The sequence below is a fragment of the Heterodontus francisci genome, chromosome 9 (genome assembly GCF_036365525.1).
Source record: "Heterodontus francisci isolate sHetFra1 chromosome 9, sHetFra1.hap1, whole genome shotgun sequence".
Lineage (NCBI taxonomy): Eukaryota > Metazoa > Chordata > Chondrichthyes > Heterodontiformes > Heterodontidae > Heterodontus > Heterodontus francisci.
The window spans coordinates 22,786,599-22,804,785 of NC_090379.1; the positions used below are offsets into that span (position 1 = coordinate 22,786,599).

The 18,187-nt window shown below is 42.2% G+C and overlaps 1 protein-coding gene across 1 annotated transcript in view; it reads right to left on the reverse strand.

The window, feature by feature from the left end:
* LOC137373437 (prospero homeobox protein 1-like) overlaps nt 1-11,554 on the reverse strand; it is a 48,628-nt gene extending 37,074 nt beyond the window's left edge. The window contains exon 1 of the mRNA XM_068038260.1: nt 9,917-11,554. Coding sequence (XP_067894361.1) covers nt 9,917-11,554 — 1,638 coding nt within the window. The remainder of the gene's footprint in view (nt 1-9,916) is intronic.
* Nucleotides 11,555-18,187: the final 6,633 nt, after the last annotated feature.

The following is an 18,187-nucleotide window of genomic DNA, read 5'->3' on the forward strand; positions in this document are numbered from 1 at the left end:
CAGGAAGGCAGATTATTATCTGAACGGCTATAAACTGAGAGAGGGGAATATGCAACGAGACCTGGCTGAAGGTAAGCATGCAGGTGCAACAGGTGGTAAAAAGGGAAAATGGTATGTTGGCCTTCATAGCAAGAGGATTCAAGTACAGGAGCAGGGATGTCTTGCTGCAATTATACAGGGCCTTGGTGATACCACACATGGAATATTGTGTGCAGTTTTGGTCTCCTTATCTGAGGAAGGATGTTCTTGCTATAGAGGGAGTGCAGCGAAGGTTTACCAGACTGATTCCTGGGATTGCGGGACTGACGCATGAGGAGAGATTGAGTCTGTTAGGATTATATTCGCAGGAGTTCGGAAGAGTGAGAGGGGATCTCATAGAAACCTATAAAATTCTAACAGGACTTGACAAGGTAGATGCAGGAAGGATGTTCCCGATGGTGGGGGAGTCCAGAACCAGGGGTCATAGTCTAAGGATACGGGTAAACCTTTCAGGACTGAGATGAGGAGAAATTACTTCACCCAGAGAGTGGTGAGCCCGTGGAATTCGCTACCACAGAAAGCAGATGAGGCCAAAACATTGTATGTTTTCAAGAAGGAGTTAGATATAGCTTTTGGGGTGAAAGGGATCAAAGGATATGGGGGGAAAGCGGGAACATGTTACTGAGTTGGATGATCAGCCATGATCACAATGAATGGCAGAGCAGGCTCGAAGGGCCAAATGGCCTACTCCAGCTCCTATTTTCTATGTTTCTATGTTATGGGAAGCAGGCAGGAACATGGAGTTGAGGCCAAGATCAGATCAGTCATGATCTTATTGAATGGCGGAGCAGGTTTGAGGGGCCGTATGACCTACCCCTGCTCCTATTTCTTATGATATTATGTACAAGAAGGTTTGTGGAACAGCAGATGGTTTTTGTCACGGTACCTGTGTTTAACTTAACAGGTGGTTTGACTAGGGATCTTAACCTTCATGTTCACCCAGGTTTTCTACTTTCCCTCCCTCCCTCCTTTTCTCAAAAGAATATTTTTGCTCATTTTTTTTTCTCATTGCACTCATCAAATACAAGAGACAACAATGGTTGGAAAATGGAAAACTTTTTTTTAAACTTTCTACTGCACCAACAGTATCCATTTTTAGACTCTTTGAGTATGAGGGCTAAAACTGCGAATCTGGAGCAGAATTATGGGCTGCTTTGAGCTAAGGATTGGAGATTTATTTCATTTAGAACATTGGTTATCAAAGTGTGGACGCGGACCACCGGTTCGCAAGGGTCCTCCAAGTGGTCTGCGAGCTGGTCCAAAATGTAGCTCACTGACGCGCAATGCCATGACCAAGCCATATGACAGAACAGGGCAGAACCCTCATCCCCACCACTCGGGTGATGTCACACAACCAAACTGGTTCCCGCATGCACGGCCCGAGACACCATATGTGCGAGCAGCAACTATGTCATTTTATAAACTAGATTTATGTTACTGCTGATTTTGTTTGATTAATATTTGATTTTGTTTGATTAATATAAATGTGAGGTAAGTATTATTTTCTTAGAAAAAGATTGTGATGATTTTTTAACACATTAGAATGTTCAAATAAACGTGTTCTCTTGCATTAATCTTCATAATATGAAAATGTCTATGCTTTGGTTACTGGCATGAATTAATAATATACTTATTATATCATAGAGGCATAGAGTTATACAGCACAGAAAAGGCCCTTCGGCCCATTGTGTCCGTGCCAGCCATCAGGCAAAACAAAAATTAATGCACGTAAATTTATTACATTTAGTAGCAAAAAATGTGCAATATTTATACTTTCCGTCAGCGTATACGTTATAGCCTGTTGGATTGTGTGATGTCACCTAGTGACGAGTCTGGCCTGTTCTCTCAGATGGCCTCGCCACGGCTCAGAAAACATGCCCATGGCACCGGCGCGTCTAGTCGGCCACGTTAGTCGATGTTCTGGTTTTTGACTGTGCTTTGACAGTAATAAATGTTTGTGCAAAAATAACGTTTTGACTGCTACAACTGGAACATCACTGTTTGAAACTTTTCAAAACATGTTTCTAAAAAAACTCAGCATTCAAAGAGTTTATATGGATCATTGGCTTAAGTCTGGTACTCTGAAGCACAAATCCAGCAAGGTTTGTGATGTGGTGTGTGCGAGAAGGTGCAAAATAGTGGTGACAATGTGAGTGAGGTGATTTGCGAACAACAACCACGACACTTTGATTCTAATAGCAGTAAACATGACAAGTGCAATGTACAATGAAGCAGAAGGTTTGTTTGATGTGAATGAATAGCCTAGTTGGGGGTTCAAGAAGAACAGTGAAGAGATTGTTAACAAAATTATTGCAAAACAAAACCAAAATAACAATAAGAGTAACCAAAATAGCAAGAGTGAAGTAAAAAGGAAATTTAACAGTGACTACTTGAAAATGGGATTTTTTTGGACGGGCAATAAAGAAGATCCCAACCCTCACTGTGTTTTGTGTTATGTAAACTTTGGCTAATGAAGCAAGGAAACCCTCTAAGCTTAAACGGCATTTTGAATGCAAATACAAGAAATACATTGCCCCATGAGTTTCTTTAAGAACACAATGCATTTTATTGCTACTGGTGGGGAAAATGCTAACGCTACAAAGGCTTTATACAAGGTATCACTGCTGGTAGCAAAGACTGGGAAAGACCATTACCAGAGAACTTGATCAAGCCTGTTGTAAAACATCAGGCTTGGGGAAAAGGCAAAGAATACTATTGACAAGGTGCCCCTTTCGAATAATATTCAGCATCGGATAACATTTATGGCTGAAAATATGGAATACCAGCTGTTGTCACGCCTGCATCAAGAGCCAGTACTTCTCTCCAACTTTCTGAGTCTACCGATATAGTGAGCGATGTGTTTGTCAGATATGAATATTCAGGGAAGTACATGACAAATTTTTGTCCTGCCCATCTCTAACTAACAAAAGACAGGAGAAGCCATTTTCGAGATACTGAACAATTTTAATGTGAAAAATAAAGTGGATTGGGCTGAATGTGTTGGTATTTGTACCAAAGGCGCTTCAGCAATGACTGGCATGGTGAAGGGCCCATTTGCACACGTCCAAGCATTTGCAGCATTGGTGGCAGCAACACACTGTAGCATTCATCATGAACAATTCGCTAAAGAAGATGCCCACTGGCCTTAAAACAGTCTGGATGAGGCAGTAAAAATTGTAAACTTTTTCAAAGGGCGCCCTCTGAACGTGCATATTTATGAAGCCCTGTGTGAAGAGATGGGAGTGAACACATGAAACTCCTTTCCCATACTGAAGTTTGCTGGTTGTCGCAGGGCCGCTTTGAACTGTGCGAGCAGGTCAAAATCTACCTGCACAACACTGACTGTCGAGGGTGTGCCGTCTCGGACCACATGCATAGTTTCTCATGGCTTGCTCAACTAGCATACTTTGCCGATATTTTCAGCATCTTGAACGGGCTGAATCTTGACTTGTGAGGAGAATATCCAGGACAAAGTAAAAGCTTCACATATGAAGATGGAGCTGTGGCGTGGCCACCTCAACTGCTGAGAATCTGACTCTTGCACAACTCTGCTCCTGCTCATGTCTGAGGAAGAAATTGATGGCAGATTGTTGAAGACTTCAAAGTACACGTACAGGGGCACTCCATGAGCAATTTGGGAAATAATTCCCAGAACCAGAGGCAGGATTTGAGTGGATCAGAAATCCATTCGCAAACATAAGCTGCATTGAAGAGAGTGATGTCAAGCTTCCATCAAAAGAGGTGGACTATCTTATGGAGCTTGCACCAGGTGGGTTACTGAAGCTGGTATTTGGCAAGAAAAGTTTGACGGACTTTTGGCTCCACATATGGTCTGAGTATCCTGGATTCGCTGACGCAGCTCTGAAGCACCTGCTGCCATTCCCAACAACATACAACTGAGAGATCAGACTTTCAGCACTTGTGGAGCTGAAAACAAACAGGAAGAACCGGCTGAACGTGAAGCCCGACATGAGACTGAAGTTCTCCAGCCTGGAACCAGACATCACCTCATTGGTGTCTCATCAAAAGCAACACATTCTTCCCATTAATTCTGATGAGTTTTCTTGTGGTGACAAATGAAAGCAGCTGGCATAGGACCGGTAGGTGGTCCCTGGGGTCTTTTGCTCCACCTCAGTGGTCCGCAGATGAAAAAATTTGAGAACCACTGATTTGGACCCCTTGCACAGAGCCATCGTCAGCAGGGAAATTCTAGTAGTGAGATTTATAATCATGACGGGCGAAACAGGCTGAGAACCTGTTTAAGATGAGAGCAAATTTCCTGAATGTGTGTTCCCAGTGTGAGCCTTGTCCTGCCAGGAAAGCAGGTCGGAAAAATTGCAGGCACATTCCTTCCGGTTTCCCGTTAAAACGAAGGGACAGAAAATCACAGGACTTTGCCTGCCACAGATCTGTTGGGTAGAGCTCAGAGCTATAGCAGTGTTTAAAAAAAAAAATCACCCATTGGAACTTGCATTTATTAAATAGAATTATGCAGCACAAGAACAGGCCATTCGGCCCATCAAGTATGTGCTGGCTTTTATGCTCCACACGAGCTTCCTGCCACCCCAAATCATCTCAGCTCAACAGTGTAACCTTTTATTCCTTTCTACTGCATATACTTATCCAATTTCCCTTGAATGCATCTATGCTAGTCGCCTCATCGTGCCTTTCAGAAACTCAGGACGTCACAAAGCGCGTTACAGCCAACAAAGTACTAAGTGTAATCACTGTGGTAATGCAAGAAAAGTTACATCGAACTATGGTCACATCTTAATAAAACAAAATGAGTGACCCTCACTCCAAATGGTAATACCCGACAGGTTTGCACTTACTGCCAGCAGGGAGAGGGGCACCTCAATTTCTTCACACTGGGCTGGATTCACACAGGGCTCAACAATGTCGGAGTCATATGCTAAATTGCTATACTGCCCGAAGATGCTGTAGACTCCTCACCCTATATTATAAAACTTGATGCTTAGAAGGACATCTGTTGCAGTATTTTGAGTCAGTAGGAGGGGAAGTTTGTATTACAGGTGAGAATATAAGCATCAGGCAAGGCAATTGGGCACAAGCTGTTCCACATTACCTTGAGATCAAATGTGGTGAGTTCACTTTACTTGTTTCTGTGAAGTGTATTGGAAATACTTGAGCATTCACACACTGGTGATGTCATAAGGGCGTGATACAAATAAGCAGTATGCACTGCTAAAACAGTGCAGTAGTAAATTCTAATAGAGGAATTCCAACCACAGTCGATTCGGAGTACTTCTGCATCACAGGATACTGACAAATCAGAATTAAAAATATAATGCTCTGAGCTTATAAAAGATGCTCAATCTGTATGTTCTCTCTCTCTCGCTCACATACACACACACACACATTTTATATATAAATTATATTTCTAAAAATAAAATATGTACAGCCACACATACAAACACATGCCTCTTGTCCATCTGGCGTATTTCTTTGTCATGAAAAGTAAAAACTTCAGCATAATTACAATCTCGACAGATTGCTAACATAGAATGTTGATGGTGTACGGAATGAAAAAAGTAGAACTTTGGCTATCACCTCATGCTCGATGTCTCTATCAAGTCTCTATGATTCTCTATATCTGTTTCTCCAGCTACCTCTCACTCTACCCATCTCTTTCAGATTTCAATGACTGGATGCCTGACTACATATTGGAATTTTAGAATTCACCTCAGGTATTTCCGGTCCACATGTGACCATTGCAGTCACACTCCCCATTCACTTTGCTCGCTGAATACTCAGCTTTTGAAGAAACCACAGTTGACTGGCTGCTCTCACCTCGCCAAGGAGAGATGGTGACATTGTGGTAATGCCACTGAACTAGTAACCCAGAGGCCCAGGCTAATGCCCTGGGGCATGGATTCAAATTCCACCATGGCAGCTGGTGGAATTTAAATTCAATTAATTAATAAAAATCTGGAATGACAGCTAGTCCCAGTAATGGTATCATGAAACTATCATTGATTGTTGTTAAAAACACGTCTGGTTCACTAATGTCCTTTAGGGAAGGAAATCTGCTGTCCTTACCTGGTCTGGCCTACATGTGACTCCAGATCCACAGCAATATGGTTGACTCTTAACTGCCCTCTGAAAGCACACCAATCAGTTGTCAAGGACAATTAGGAGTGGGCAACAAATTCTGGCCTTGCCAGCAATGCCCATATCCATGAAAGAATTTTTAAAAAAGATGGGCTAAAGTCAGATTTTTTTTGACCTTTAGTGTGATGCTGCATACTACAACTGAAATTAAATTATAATTTGAAAGGCACACTTGCCTAATAAAATAAAGGGAAATGCATCTGCTTATGTTTTTAAATTACTTTTCTGTGATCAAGCATGTAAGAGGATGTAAGCAGCTGGGAGCGAGTGGATATTGTCTGCATTAACATCAGAAACTCTCTGGAACAACAGTGGGCCTGGAGAAGTGAGTGGTAATGAAAGGCTGGGAGCTACTCAGCTCTCCTTGAGTATCACTAAACTTTATTCAAATCAATGCACTCCAATCATTTACTGTTCCCTAATCCACCTTAATTAAAAAAGACCCATTTACATATTAAGCAAGCAAGAAAACAAAAGACAGTCCAATTTTGTTGAGAATTAATTGGTTTCTGTATTAAGTTGCTCTTCTTTCCTATCTCTTAATGTTTCATTGCTTTTGTTTTCTGTTCCTAGGGCTTGGGGCGAAGAGTGGTGTGGGGGTGGAGGTGGGGTAGTAATGTTCTTGGAGGTGGAGATCAAGGTGGATGGAAAGTATGTATAAAGGGCACTGCATTAAACTCCCGTTGCATGAAAGGTTTGCTCACCCCCCAATAGTTGTATTCTTCTGGGAGCATATCAAGTGATCACAATTTTTCATTTAATTAGTTGTGTGCATTGTAAAAGTCTCTAATTGATGTAATGCAAGTTTGTTGTACGTTCTGTTTCACCAATGTGGATTTGCTCCTCCCCAAGCCCTCCTTCAATCCTCCCCTTCCTCACCGTAACCGATAAGCTGCTTCTGGGACCATGACTGGCAGCCTCAGCTTACTGGCACTGTCCTACAGAGACCAGCAGATCAACTCATTACGATCCTGACACCAACTTCAAGAGACGTGTGCGCTGCAGTGGGATCACTCCTGATTCTGGCACCATCCAATTTCTGGGCTGTTGTGTCTTACCTGATTTTTATAGAAACCATAGAACCATAGAAAAATTACAGCGCAGAAGGAGTCCATTCAGCCCATCGTGTCCATGCCAGCTGGGAAAAAACTAGCCACCCAATCTAATCCCACCTTCCAGCACCTGGTCCATAGCCTTGCAGGTTACAACACTTCAGGTGCATATCCAGGTATCTTTCAAAAGAATTGAGGGTTTCTGCCTCCACCACCATTCCTGGCAGTGACTTCCAGACTCCCACCACTCTCTGGAAAAGTTCTTCCTCATGTCCCCTCTCATCCTTCTACCAATCACCTTAAATCTGTGCCCCCTGGTAATTGACCTCTCTGCTAGGGAAAACAGGTCCTTCCTGTCTACTCTATCTAGGCCCCTCATAATTTTGTACACCTGTATTAAGTCACCGATCAGACTCTTCCGTTCTAAGGAAAACAACCCTAGCCTATCCAATCTTTCCTCACAGCTACAACTTTCGAGCCCTGGCAACATTCTTGTAAATCTCCTCTGTACTCTCTCCAGAGCAATTATATCCTTTCTGTAATGTGGTGACCAGAACTGCATGCAATACTCCAACTGTGGCCTAACCAGCGTTTTATACAGTTCCAGCATTATATCCCTGCTTTTGAATTCTATACCTCAGCTACTAAAGGAAAGCATTCCTCTCCTGCTATCTTCAGGGACCTGTGAACAATGCACTCCAAGGTCTCTCACTTCTACCCCTCTCAATATCCTCCTATTTAATTGTGTATTCCCTTGCTTTATTTGCCCTCTCCAAATGCATTACCTCACACTTTTCTGGACTGAATTCCATTTGCCACTTTTCTGCCCACTCAACCAAACCATTGATATCTTTCTGGAGTCTAAGGCTATCCTCTTCACTAACAACTACACGGCCAAGTTTTGTGTCATCGGCAAAGTTTGCAATCATGCCTCCCACATTTAAGTCCAAATCATTAATATATATACCACAAACAGAAAGGGACCCAACACTGAACCCTGTGAAATGCCACCGGAAACAGCATTCTATTCACAAAAACATCCATTGACTACTACCCTTTGTTTCCTGGTCCTGAGCCAATTATGGATCCAACCTGCCACATTCCCCTGTATTCCATGGGCTTTCATTTTACTGACCAGTTTACCATGTGGGACCTTGTCAAATGCCTTACTAAAGTAAGACCAACATAACCAGTTCTTATATTGAATTCTGCATGGGTTTAAGGCTAAAATGTGACTGGGATCACACGTTTGAAAATCTGTTGCTTGTGTTGCTCCAACTGTTAAAGATCATCTATTTCTGAGCCCTCATAACATATTCCTTCTGATGATTTTCATTCCTCTCATTATTGACTGTGTAATTAAAGGGCCATTGTTTCTATGGAAAAGTGTTTTACAAATCACGTTTTCACTTTCGGGTCGTTGTAAAGCCAAATGAACAGTACATCATTTTTGTCACGATCTCAAGCACCAGTAATGTGGTCAGGTATTTTGATACGATCTACATCATTAAATTTGCATTTGTAAATGAAGGAAAGATTTGGCTTCCAAAATATTCCCTTTAGGGATACATCAAAGGAAAGGGAAGCTGCTGGAAGATCAGACTGGCCCAAACCTTTCATCTTCCATCAGATAAAACTGCCTACTCTAGCCCAGGATTTTCTGTCCATTAATTTTAATGGATAGAGAGTCACTGGCTGAGGTGCTTAATTTCTTGTATTTGTGAGGAGCACCGAAAGTGGACAATCTCCCTTATATAATGCCGGAGTTGTACCATGGAGTGGTGAGATATCCATTCATACCCGCCACCCTCTTTTTTGTTAACTTCCAGAACTCAGCCTTGTTGTGGTAGGTTGGTCTCAGAAACATCCAGCTGTTTCCCCACAGTGGATGGAAGGTCAACCTGGGCTGCCCTTCCACATCTCTCAGGAAACATTGGCAGCCGTGCCTTCAGCTGTCTAGACCCTCAGCACTGGAATTCCCTCCCTAAATCTCTTGAGCTCCTTCTTCTCTCTCTTCCTTTAAGACATTCCTTAAAACCTCTTTGACCAAACATTTCCCCTCTGTCCTAATATCTTCTTATTGGGCTTGGTGTCAATTTTTTGTCTGATAACACTCCTGTGAAGCCGTTTGGGACCTTTAATAACACTAAAGGTTCCAAATGCAAGTTATTGTTTTTGAGTCAGTTTCAGACCACTCAGCGATGTGAAATCCAATGTTGTACTTAAATCATTGTATAGAACTTCAATGCAATAAGGTGGTATATAAATGCTAGTATTATTATTTCATTATTCATGCAACTCAGTTGGGGATTGTGTATGTTGGCTCAAGAGAGGGGTGGATTGGCCAAATCATGTCAAGTATCTTGTGCTTGAGCTTGAATTTACACAGCTAAAGATGAAAGTCTCTATCTCTCAGCTTAATTGAAGTGAATTTCAAGTAGTCTAATTCAGTTCCTGGTTGTTTACGAGGCAACAACACTTTAGAAACATTACAACTGAACTGGCAGTATCATTCAGAGAGCCCTCAGGGATGCAGAGGCAATGGGGAAGGAATGGGAATCTCATACAAGTGCAGAAGGAGGTGGTCTTCTGAAGTTGAAGTTTAAGTGCATTGAGAAGGAACTTTACTCTGTGTCTAACACTTGTTACATCTGACTTTGGAACTGCAATATTCTGCAAGTTTACAAAGTAACACTTAGAAAGGATATGTTAACTGATTTGTATGGAGTGACATCTGTCATGGAATGCAGCTCTCCACATTCAGACTTGATGCGAGAAAGACAGAGATTCTCTGCTGGATTTTGATGAAAGTGTGGGTAGGACTGATTTGCCGTATGATGTGACGTAACCTTTGACCTCAGTTTGACTGTGTCCCATGAAAGGCGTCTTGATTCAGAAGAAGAAGTGTTCTTCGTAGTAGCCGAGAGGCTATGTCCTATGTCATTGTGCATGTCATATCTCAATAGAGGTTCAGACAATTCAGCTAGAGGCATCTGGGAGCCCAGAGCTAATGTTAAAGGTGTCTTGGTATGCGGCATGTGAGAGGCTTGTTTAATAACTGGGCTAACAATGCTAGGTTGGTTTTGGGATGATTTTCTAACCACCAGTGGTAGTGCCTCCGTCTGATCCTGAATGTCGAAGGTATGAGGGTTTTGCGAGTTGTCAAAATATCTGTGCATCATCATTGAATCTTGATGACACTGAAACGCATGACTGGCTGTCCTTAAGTTTGTATTCTCGTGATGTGTAACACTCTCGGGCTGAGAGGCTGGCAAGCTTTGAAATGATCGGGAAGAGATGCTTGAATGTTTCACAGAGAACAACTGCACCGCTGAGTCTACAATGTGAGCCACTGCATTGGTTAATTCATATTTAAGGGACTCTGCAAGATATCCACCCTCAACAAGAGAGAAAGCAAAATGATTGTGATTGGTGAATTTTCTGTCTATATCTTGATGTTTGTTTGCGTCCTTTCCTGTTTTCTGTTCTTCCTCTTGGCTAAATGATTGAACATAGTCAATAGAAAGACCTTGGTCCATGTCTGAAAGGTGTCTTTCTGGAGTATTTTCTTCATTTTCTACACTACAGCCAGTGCCAACCAAGTGGAAGCTGGAGTCTGATGTGTCCTCTTGGTCTTCTTGTTCTGATTCACTGGCATCGTATACCTGGAAAAACTTTTCTTCAAGTTCAAGGAGCTTTCCCTGCATGTCCTGCAGCTGCTGCTTCAATCTATGGCACTCCTCTCGCCTGTGTTTCTTCAGGAATGAAGTTAGTTTGGGAAGTTTCCTGGGGTTCTCCTCCTGCTTTTGCTGCTGTTGTGGAAGTCTCTGCTTTCGTTTATTCTCTTTGTATTTGTCTCTCAAACTTGCATGCCATTGGCTGCAGTCCCTCTCAAGCTCATTGTTGGGAAGGATGGTGTTTGGAGAACTACTCATTCCTCGGATAATGTTCTCTACTCTTGCCCTCTTAGCTTGCAAGTGTTTGTCAAGCAGTCGATCCCCTTCACTGCTGTTCATAGCATGATGCTGACTGAAAGGTGAGCCGAGGTCGTGTACACTGTCTTTGGAGCAGTTGCTGCTTCTGTCCTCCTGAAATGAATCAGTGGTGGAATGGGGCAGACTCCTTGCTAAGAAAAACTCTTGATCTGTTGAATTACTTTTCTTGGTAGCTTTGTCCAGATATTGCGAAACAATGGCCCTGCTGGAATAGGACGACACTGAGTCCTCAAAAAGTTTTCTTTTCAGGCGCATGGGATGCCGGCTTGTTTTGTCTCCTTCAATGTAGCAGTTATTGGAACTGCCCATATCTTGTTCAGACATGTTGAGGTTCATTGCATAGATCAACGGGGCCTAGCGACACAGTCATTAAAGGGGTTACTGACCTTCAAGTCAAAGCTTCTTTGTTCAGATTTCAAGGAATGAAAATATCAGCTCTGGTACTCAGGCATTCCTGTGGCCTCTAAACACTAATGACACATTCTTTCAAAAGCAGCAAGAAGATTAGAGACCTGGGTAGTAAAAAAGAGGAGAGTGGTATTACTTTTTCAGAGAATTTATTTTGCACTTGCATCAAGTTACATGGAGTTACGGCACACGAACAGGCCATTTGGCCCAATTGGTCCATGCTGCCCTTATGCTCCACAAGCCTCCTCCCACCCTACTTCATCATACTCTAGCAATATATCCTTTTATTCCTTTCTCTCTCGTGTGCTTATCTAGCTTCTCCTTAAATGAATCTTTGCTATTTGCATCAACTACTTCTTGTGGTAGTGCATTCCACATTCCTGCACTTCTCTGAAGAAAAAAGCTTCTCCTGAATTGCTTATTGGATTTATTACAATCTTTTCTTTATGACCTCTAGTTTTGAACTCCACCGCAAGGGTAAACGTCTTTTCTACATCAACATCAAACCATTTCAATATCTTAAAGGCCTCCATCAGGTCACCCTTCAGCCTTCTCTTTTCTAGAGAACAGCCCCAGACTGTCAGCCTTTCCTAATAAATATATCTTCACTGTACTGCAATCATTCTTGTGCATATTTCTTTTCACCTTCTCCAATGCTTCTATAATCTTTTTTATATTATGGAGATGAAAATTATTCACAGTACTCCCACTGTGGTCTAACCAAAGTTTGCTACAAGTTTAACTTAACTTCTGTCCTTTTCAATTCTATCCTTCTGGAAATGAGTCCCAGTGCTTTAGTTTGCTTTTTACGGCCTTATTAACCTGCATCACTACTTTTAGAGATTTGTGTGTTTGTAACCCCAGATCCCTTTACTCCATTGAGACTGTTATTATCGAAGCAGTATGTGGCCTCCTTATTCTTCCTACCAAATATCTATACTGAAATTAATTTGCCAATTATGTGCTCATTTTGCAAGTTTATTAATATATTTTATTTGTAAAGCTTTTCTTTATTAGTTACGAGGTGGCTGAAATAGTTAGAGATCTGAACGTAGAGAGACAAACAGAGATACGAATCTGGGAACCAATCATAGCCACCCCTCCTCCCCCACGCCACCAATTGATGCCCTGCTCCCCCCACTGCCCCATTAACAGGCACCAGGAATCCATGAGGGCATCAAACCTCAGATTCAAATGCCAGGTTTCCCTTTGCAGTGATGGCAGATTAAAGCATCCCTTCCTCGTCCATTCTGCCAACTCGAGCAGCCTCGCTGCTGTACTGTCAAACTCCAGGATGTCCCCCACTGCACCCCCACCGTTTCTCCCATACCCCACGACCATTTACCAATGTTCACAAACATGGTGTCATATTTGACCCCGAGATGAGCTTCCGACCACTGTGCTATGACTAAGACTGTCTATTTCCATTTACATTACTTTAGCTGACTCTGCCCCGTCTCAGCTGAAATCCTCATCTGTGCCTTTGTTACCTCTAGACTTGGCAATTCCAATGCACTCCTGCCTGGCCTCCCAAATTCTACCCTCCATAAATTTTAAACTCTGCTGCCCATGTCCTAACTTGTCATGTTCACCCATCAGTCCTATCCTTATTGAGCAACATTGGCTCCCGGTTAAGTAACAACTCAATTTTAAAATTCTCATCCTTGTTTTCAAATCCTTCCACATCCTTGTCCCTCTCTGTAATCTCCTCCAGCCCCACAACCCTCCAAGATATCTGCACTTCTCCAATTCTGGGCTTACGAGCATCCTTGATTTTAATCACTTCACCATTGGTGGCCATGCCTTTAGCTGCCAAAGGCCTAAGCTCTGGAATTACCTCCCTATACCTCTTTGCCTCCCTTTAAGATGTTCCTTAAAACCGACCACTTTGGCTGTGCTTTTGGTCATCTGCCCTAATATCATCTGATGTGGTTGGGTGTCAAATTCTGTTTGTCAACCCTCTGATGAAGTGTTTTGGGATGCATCATTTCACAAGAAGCGCTATATAAATACAAATTGTTACGATCAAAGCACAGGATTATCCCCATTTCTACCAGAGCACAGGACTGCCCGCAAGTGCATCCCATTCTCCCTCTTAAGTCTGCTATATAACATCGACCCCCAATTCACACAACTTGCAAACAATCTCACTCTAAGTATACAACTAATATTTTTATTTGAGAATTGAAGTAACAAGACACACACACTCCCCTTCTCCCTCACTCCATCTATCTCTTTAATCCTAGTCATTCTCTCCAGCGATCTTAGTACATTTCTGAAATTTACAGAACTCAGAAAAGCTACAACAAATCTATAATAAAAACACTGCCATTGTTTCCATCGTCACACACAAACATACATGCGCATGTGTCTCCCTAATTTTAAAAATATTCTCAATATAATTTTACCCCAGTAAACCTTTTGAAATGTACCTTCTTGTTTTACAAAATTAGTTGGATCAAAATCTACTGAACAGAAGGTTTTGGAAGTTAATGATGAATATTCCATCAATACAACTGACTGGTACTGATGCAACCGATGTAATTAGATACATTACATGGTCAGACTGTATAAGCCAAATTCAGCTCACAGATTCACAGCTTTGGACAAAAATATTACGTTCAAGCTAAGGCTTTTGGGAGGGGCTGGCACTTACAAATAAAAAGACAATTCAGCTGATAAATCTATTCATGCTTTAGTGAAATATGTAATTTTCTGTTTTTTATTTACTTGGTTGAAACCCTTACTTTGGTCAATAAAAATTTTTGTTATTGAGAAAAGAATGGCAACTGTAAAAAAATTCAGAAAACATTTTGAATTACTTGTTGGAATCCAGTAGCAAAATTGACAATGTAAACTCATGACTGTGATTGCACAAAGCCCATTATAAATGTAAGAATTTTGCAATGGAAATGCTTGTATAGTGTGATAAAGCAACATAGAGGAAGTGGTGTTGCTCAGCCAGGAGGGGCAGCATTTTGGGTTTGGGGTTGAGAATCCGACGCCAGGGCCAAGTGGGGGGTCACTATCCCGCACTGTGTGGGAAAGTCACTTGACAGTGGCTTTTCCTGAATTGACTGATTATTGGCCAGAGGGCAGGCTCACCATCCAATTAAGGATAGCCAGTGGTCTCTCAAAGCTAGAGGGCTCCACGTTGAGGCGCCCTCTCTCTAACTTTTTAAACTTTTAAATAAAAAAAATGGAACCCCTCCATGTGGTCAGGCAGGTGGGCAGGGCCTCAAAGCCTTCCTAGAGTACTGCTTCCCCCCCCCCCCCCCCCCGCCCCACAACTCCTGTTCAGTCTGCCACTGGGAGGCCAACACCAGGCAGCTGGCTTAGTCCTCAACACCTCAGGGGGCCCACAGACTGGAAAATTGCAGTCGGCCTCTGACAATCGGCTTTAACAGGCCTTTAATTTCCCTTACATAAAAACAGGAAATGCTGGAAATACTCAGCAGGTCTGGCAGCATCTGTGGAGAGAGAAGCAGAGTTAACGTTTCAGGTCAATGACCCTTCTTCTGAAAAAGGTCTTCCGGAAATCTATCATCAATTGTATTCCGTCACAAGCAGCAAAGTGGTGACCCACCCTCTGATATTCTGCTTTTAGTAGAGAAGGTTCTATTCAATGCCTCCTGGCAGCAGTATGGCTGTGATGTGTTGGAATGAACCAAATGTGTTGGAACAGTACAATACCATCCCACTTCGCAGAGCTCTTTATTACAGCCATCAGTACAGACAATATGGTGTTTAATTTCTCTTTAGAGTGCCCTTGCAGCCTCACCGGTGCAAATCTCACGAATGGCATCATTTTCAATCCATTTTACAACAATGATCTTCTGCTACTTATAACTGTTGCTTTTGTTTTCCAAATAAGATCATCTATTGCATTAATCTTGCTGCTGATAACAGAAGAAAAAGTCAAGGATGAATAGGGCCCATTTGTCCCATTGATGCTCACTGCCCTGGCTGCAAATGCATTTTGAAGGGCCAAATGCACTTATTTCTATTACTTTGACAGGCAGATTATTCCAATCATTTATCACATTTTGAGCAAAGAATTCTTCCTTATACATTTTGTGTATTGTTGTAGCGTAGATCGAGTGTTGTCTACGGAAGTCTAGGAGTCTTTGTAGGGCTAAAGAATAACCCATTTATTATATACATATAACTATTTACACTCTCCACAAGCCTATCTAGCCAGCACACCTCGTGCTGCTTATAGCTTCTTCCAAGCCTAATACCCAAGTGACTATTAACTCATCGTCACTACAGTGGGAGGGGTTTACTCTCAACATTAACCCTTTCAGACCCTTATGCTATAATACATACCTATTTAAAATTTATTTTATAGTAATTTAAATTTACATCCTTTGGTCTTACCAGCCTAACTTACTTTCAAGTAACATTCTGGATTTACCTAACCTATACTATATAATGTGTTATAAATCTCATTGAGGTACTTCCTTTATTTGGTTATTTGGCAGCACAGTGGCGCAGTGGTTAGCACCACAGCCTCACAACTGCAGCAACCTGGGTTTGGTTCTGGGTACTGCCTGTGTGGAGTTTGCAAGTTCTTCCTGTGACCATGTGGGTTTCCTCCAGGTGCTCTGGTTTCCTCCCATATGCTAAAGACTTGTGGGTTGATAGGTAAATTGACCATTGTAAATTGCCCCTAGTGTAGGTAGGTGGTATGAGAATTGAGGGAAGGTGGGGATGTGAGAGGGAAATGGGATTAATGTAGGATTAGTATCAATGGGTGGTTGATGGTCGGCATGGACTCGTTGGGCTGAAGGGCCTGTTTCGGTGCTTTATCTCTCTATGACCTCAGTGAGACTGTTAACATTAAAACATAAGATATGAACTCCCCAGACCAATTTAAAGAATTACCCGACAAGATTACACGTTTTAAGTCAACAATTATAACAACTACGTTAAAAATCACCATTAACTAAACAATACTTTTTAAGTAGCTAATATGCTAAATTACAGAGAAAGGTATCTTCTTCACTTATTAAAACACTTGAAAACCTCACACCACATTTATATGTTACACAGTCCTCCTTGAAGTGAAATCTTTGCAGCTAAAAGTCCTAAACCCCACCCAGTTGCAACGGGTTGGATCTCGTAGACCTTCTCAAAGTCAATGACCTCTTTGCTCACTTCATCAGAGCACCTTCAACCTGGACTTTGTGAATAAAGTTATCTCTGGTGATCCTGTTGGTCTTTTCCTTCTCCACAAACCTCAACTTTCAAATCAGGCTCAAGTCTTTGCAGGCTTTCACTGTATCAGTGTTCCGTGAGCAGGTGTTCCATCTCTCTCTCCCTCCTGAGGGTACCGCCACTGGTCCTTTGTCTTCTGGTCTTCCTTACAGCCTGCAAATTTCTCAAAGTCTGTAGAATTTATCCAGAATCAAAAGGTCAATAGTCATTTGATTTTATTCAATATGCAGCACCCACCAGTCTGGTCACAGCAGAACCACTCGGGCATTCCTTTATTTCCAGGTGTTAGCAATTGCCATTGGAATTTGCATTTTCCAAGCCACTGGCTCCTTGTTTACAATCTGAGGGCCTAGGAAATGAAAAATCTAGTATTCGGAGGCGTTTTAGCCTTGTATTCTCTGCTTTTCAACATGGTCTTTTATCTGTGTTCCTTGTTGTCCTGGTAACCAAGATTCCTTTCTTGTCTTTAAGCATACTTTTTTTTATTCTTGTATGGGATATGGGCATCACTGGCAAGGCCAGCATTTGTTGCCCATCCCTAATTGCCCTTGACAACTGAGTGGCTTGCTAGGCCATTTCAGAGGGCAGTTAAGAGTCAACCACATTGCTGTGGGTCTGGAGTCACATGTAGGCCAGACCAGGTAAGGACAGCAGATTTCCTTAATGAACTAGATGGGTTTTTACAACAAATCGATGGTAGTTTCATGGCACCATTACGGAGACTAGCTTTCAATTCCAGATTTTTTTTTAGTAATTAATTGAATTTAAATTCCACCAGCTGCCATAGTGGACATTAGTCTGGGCCTCTAGATTACTAGTTCAGTGACATTACCACTATGCCACCATCTCCCCTTGGTGTGAGATCACAGGTTTCCTCTGACTCCATCTTACACCACATTAGGAAATCAGTTTTTAAAACATAATCATGCCACAAAGGCCAGCATTCATAACATTTATGCCTCTGCAGACCAACCCACAATTCCTAACAACTAAATTAAGGCTTTAAGCACAAACTGTTGTGTATTGTGGTAGCCTAGAGTGAGTGTTGTCTACAGAAGTCTTGGAGTTTTTGTAGGGCTAAAGACTATGCCATCTCCCCGCCCCCCCCCCCCCCCCCGCCAAGTCTCTGTCCATTACAGGTTCAGCCTATCAGGAGGCTTCACGATTCTCGCTGAGCGTGTTCCTATCAGGGTCTGAAGATCAGTAGTCTCGCGTGAAAGTCTTTTTGGACGAATTGGATGGCCTTGACCAATTTTTGTAGCATCCTATTGATTCTGGGTTTCTTGATCATCATCTGGTTCGTCCAGATAAATGATTGATCATTGCTTCTGTGGAATAGGG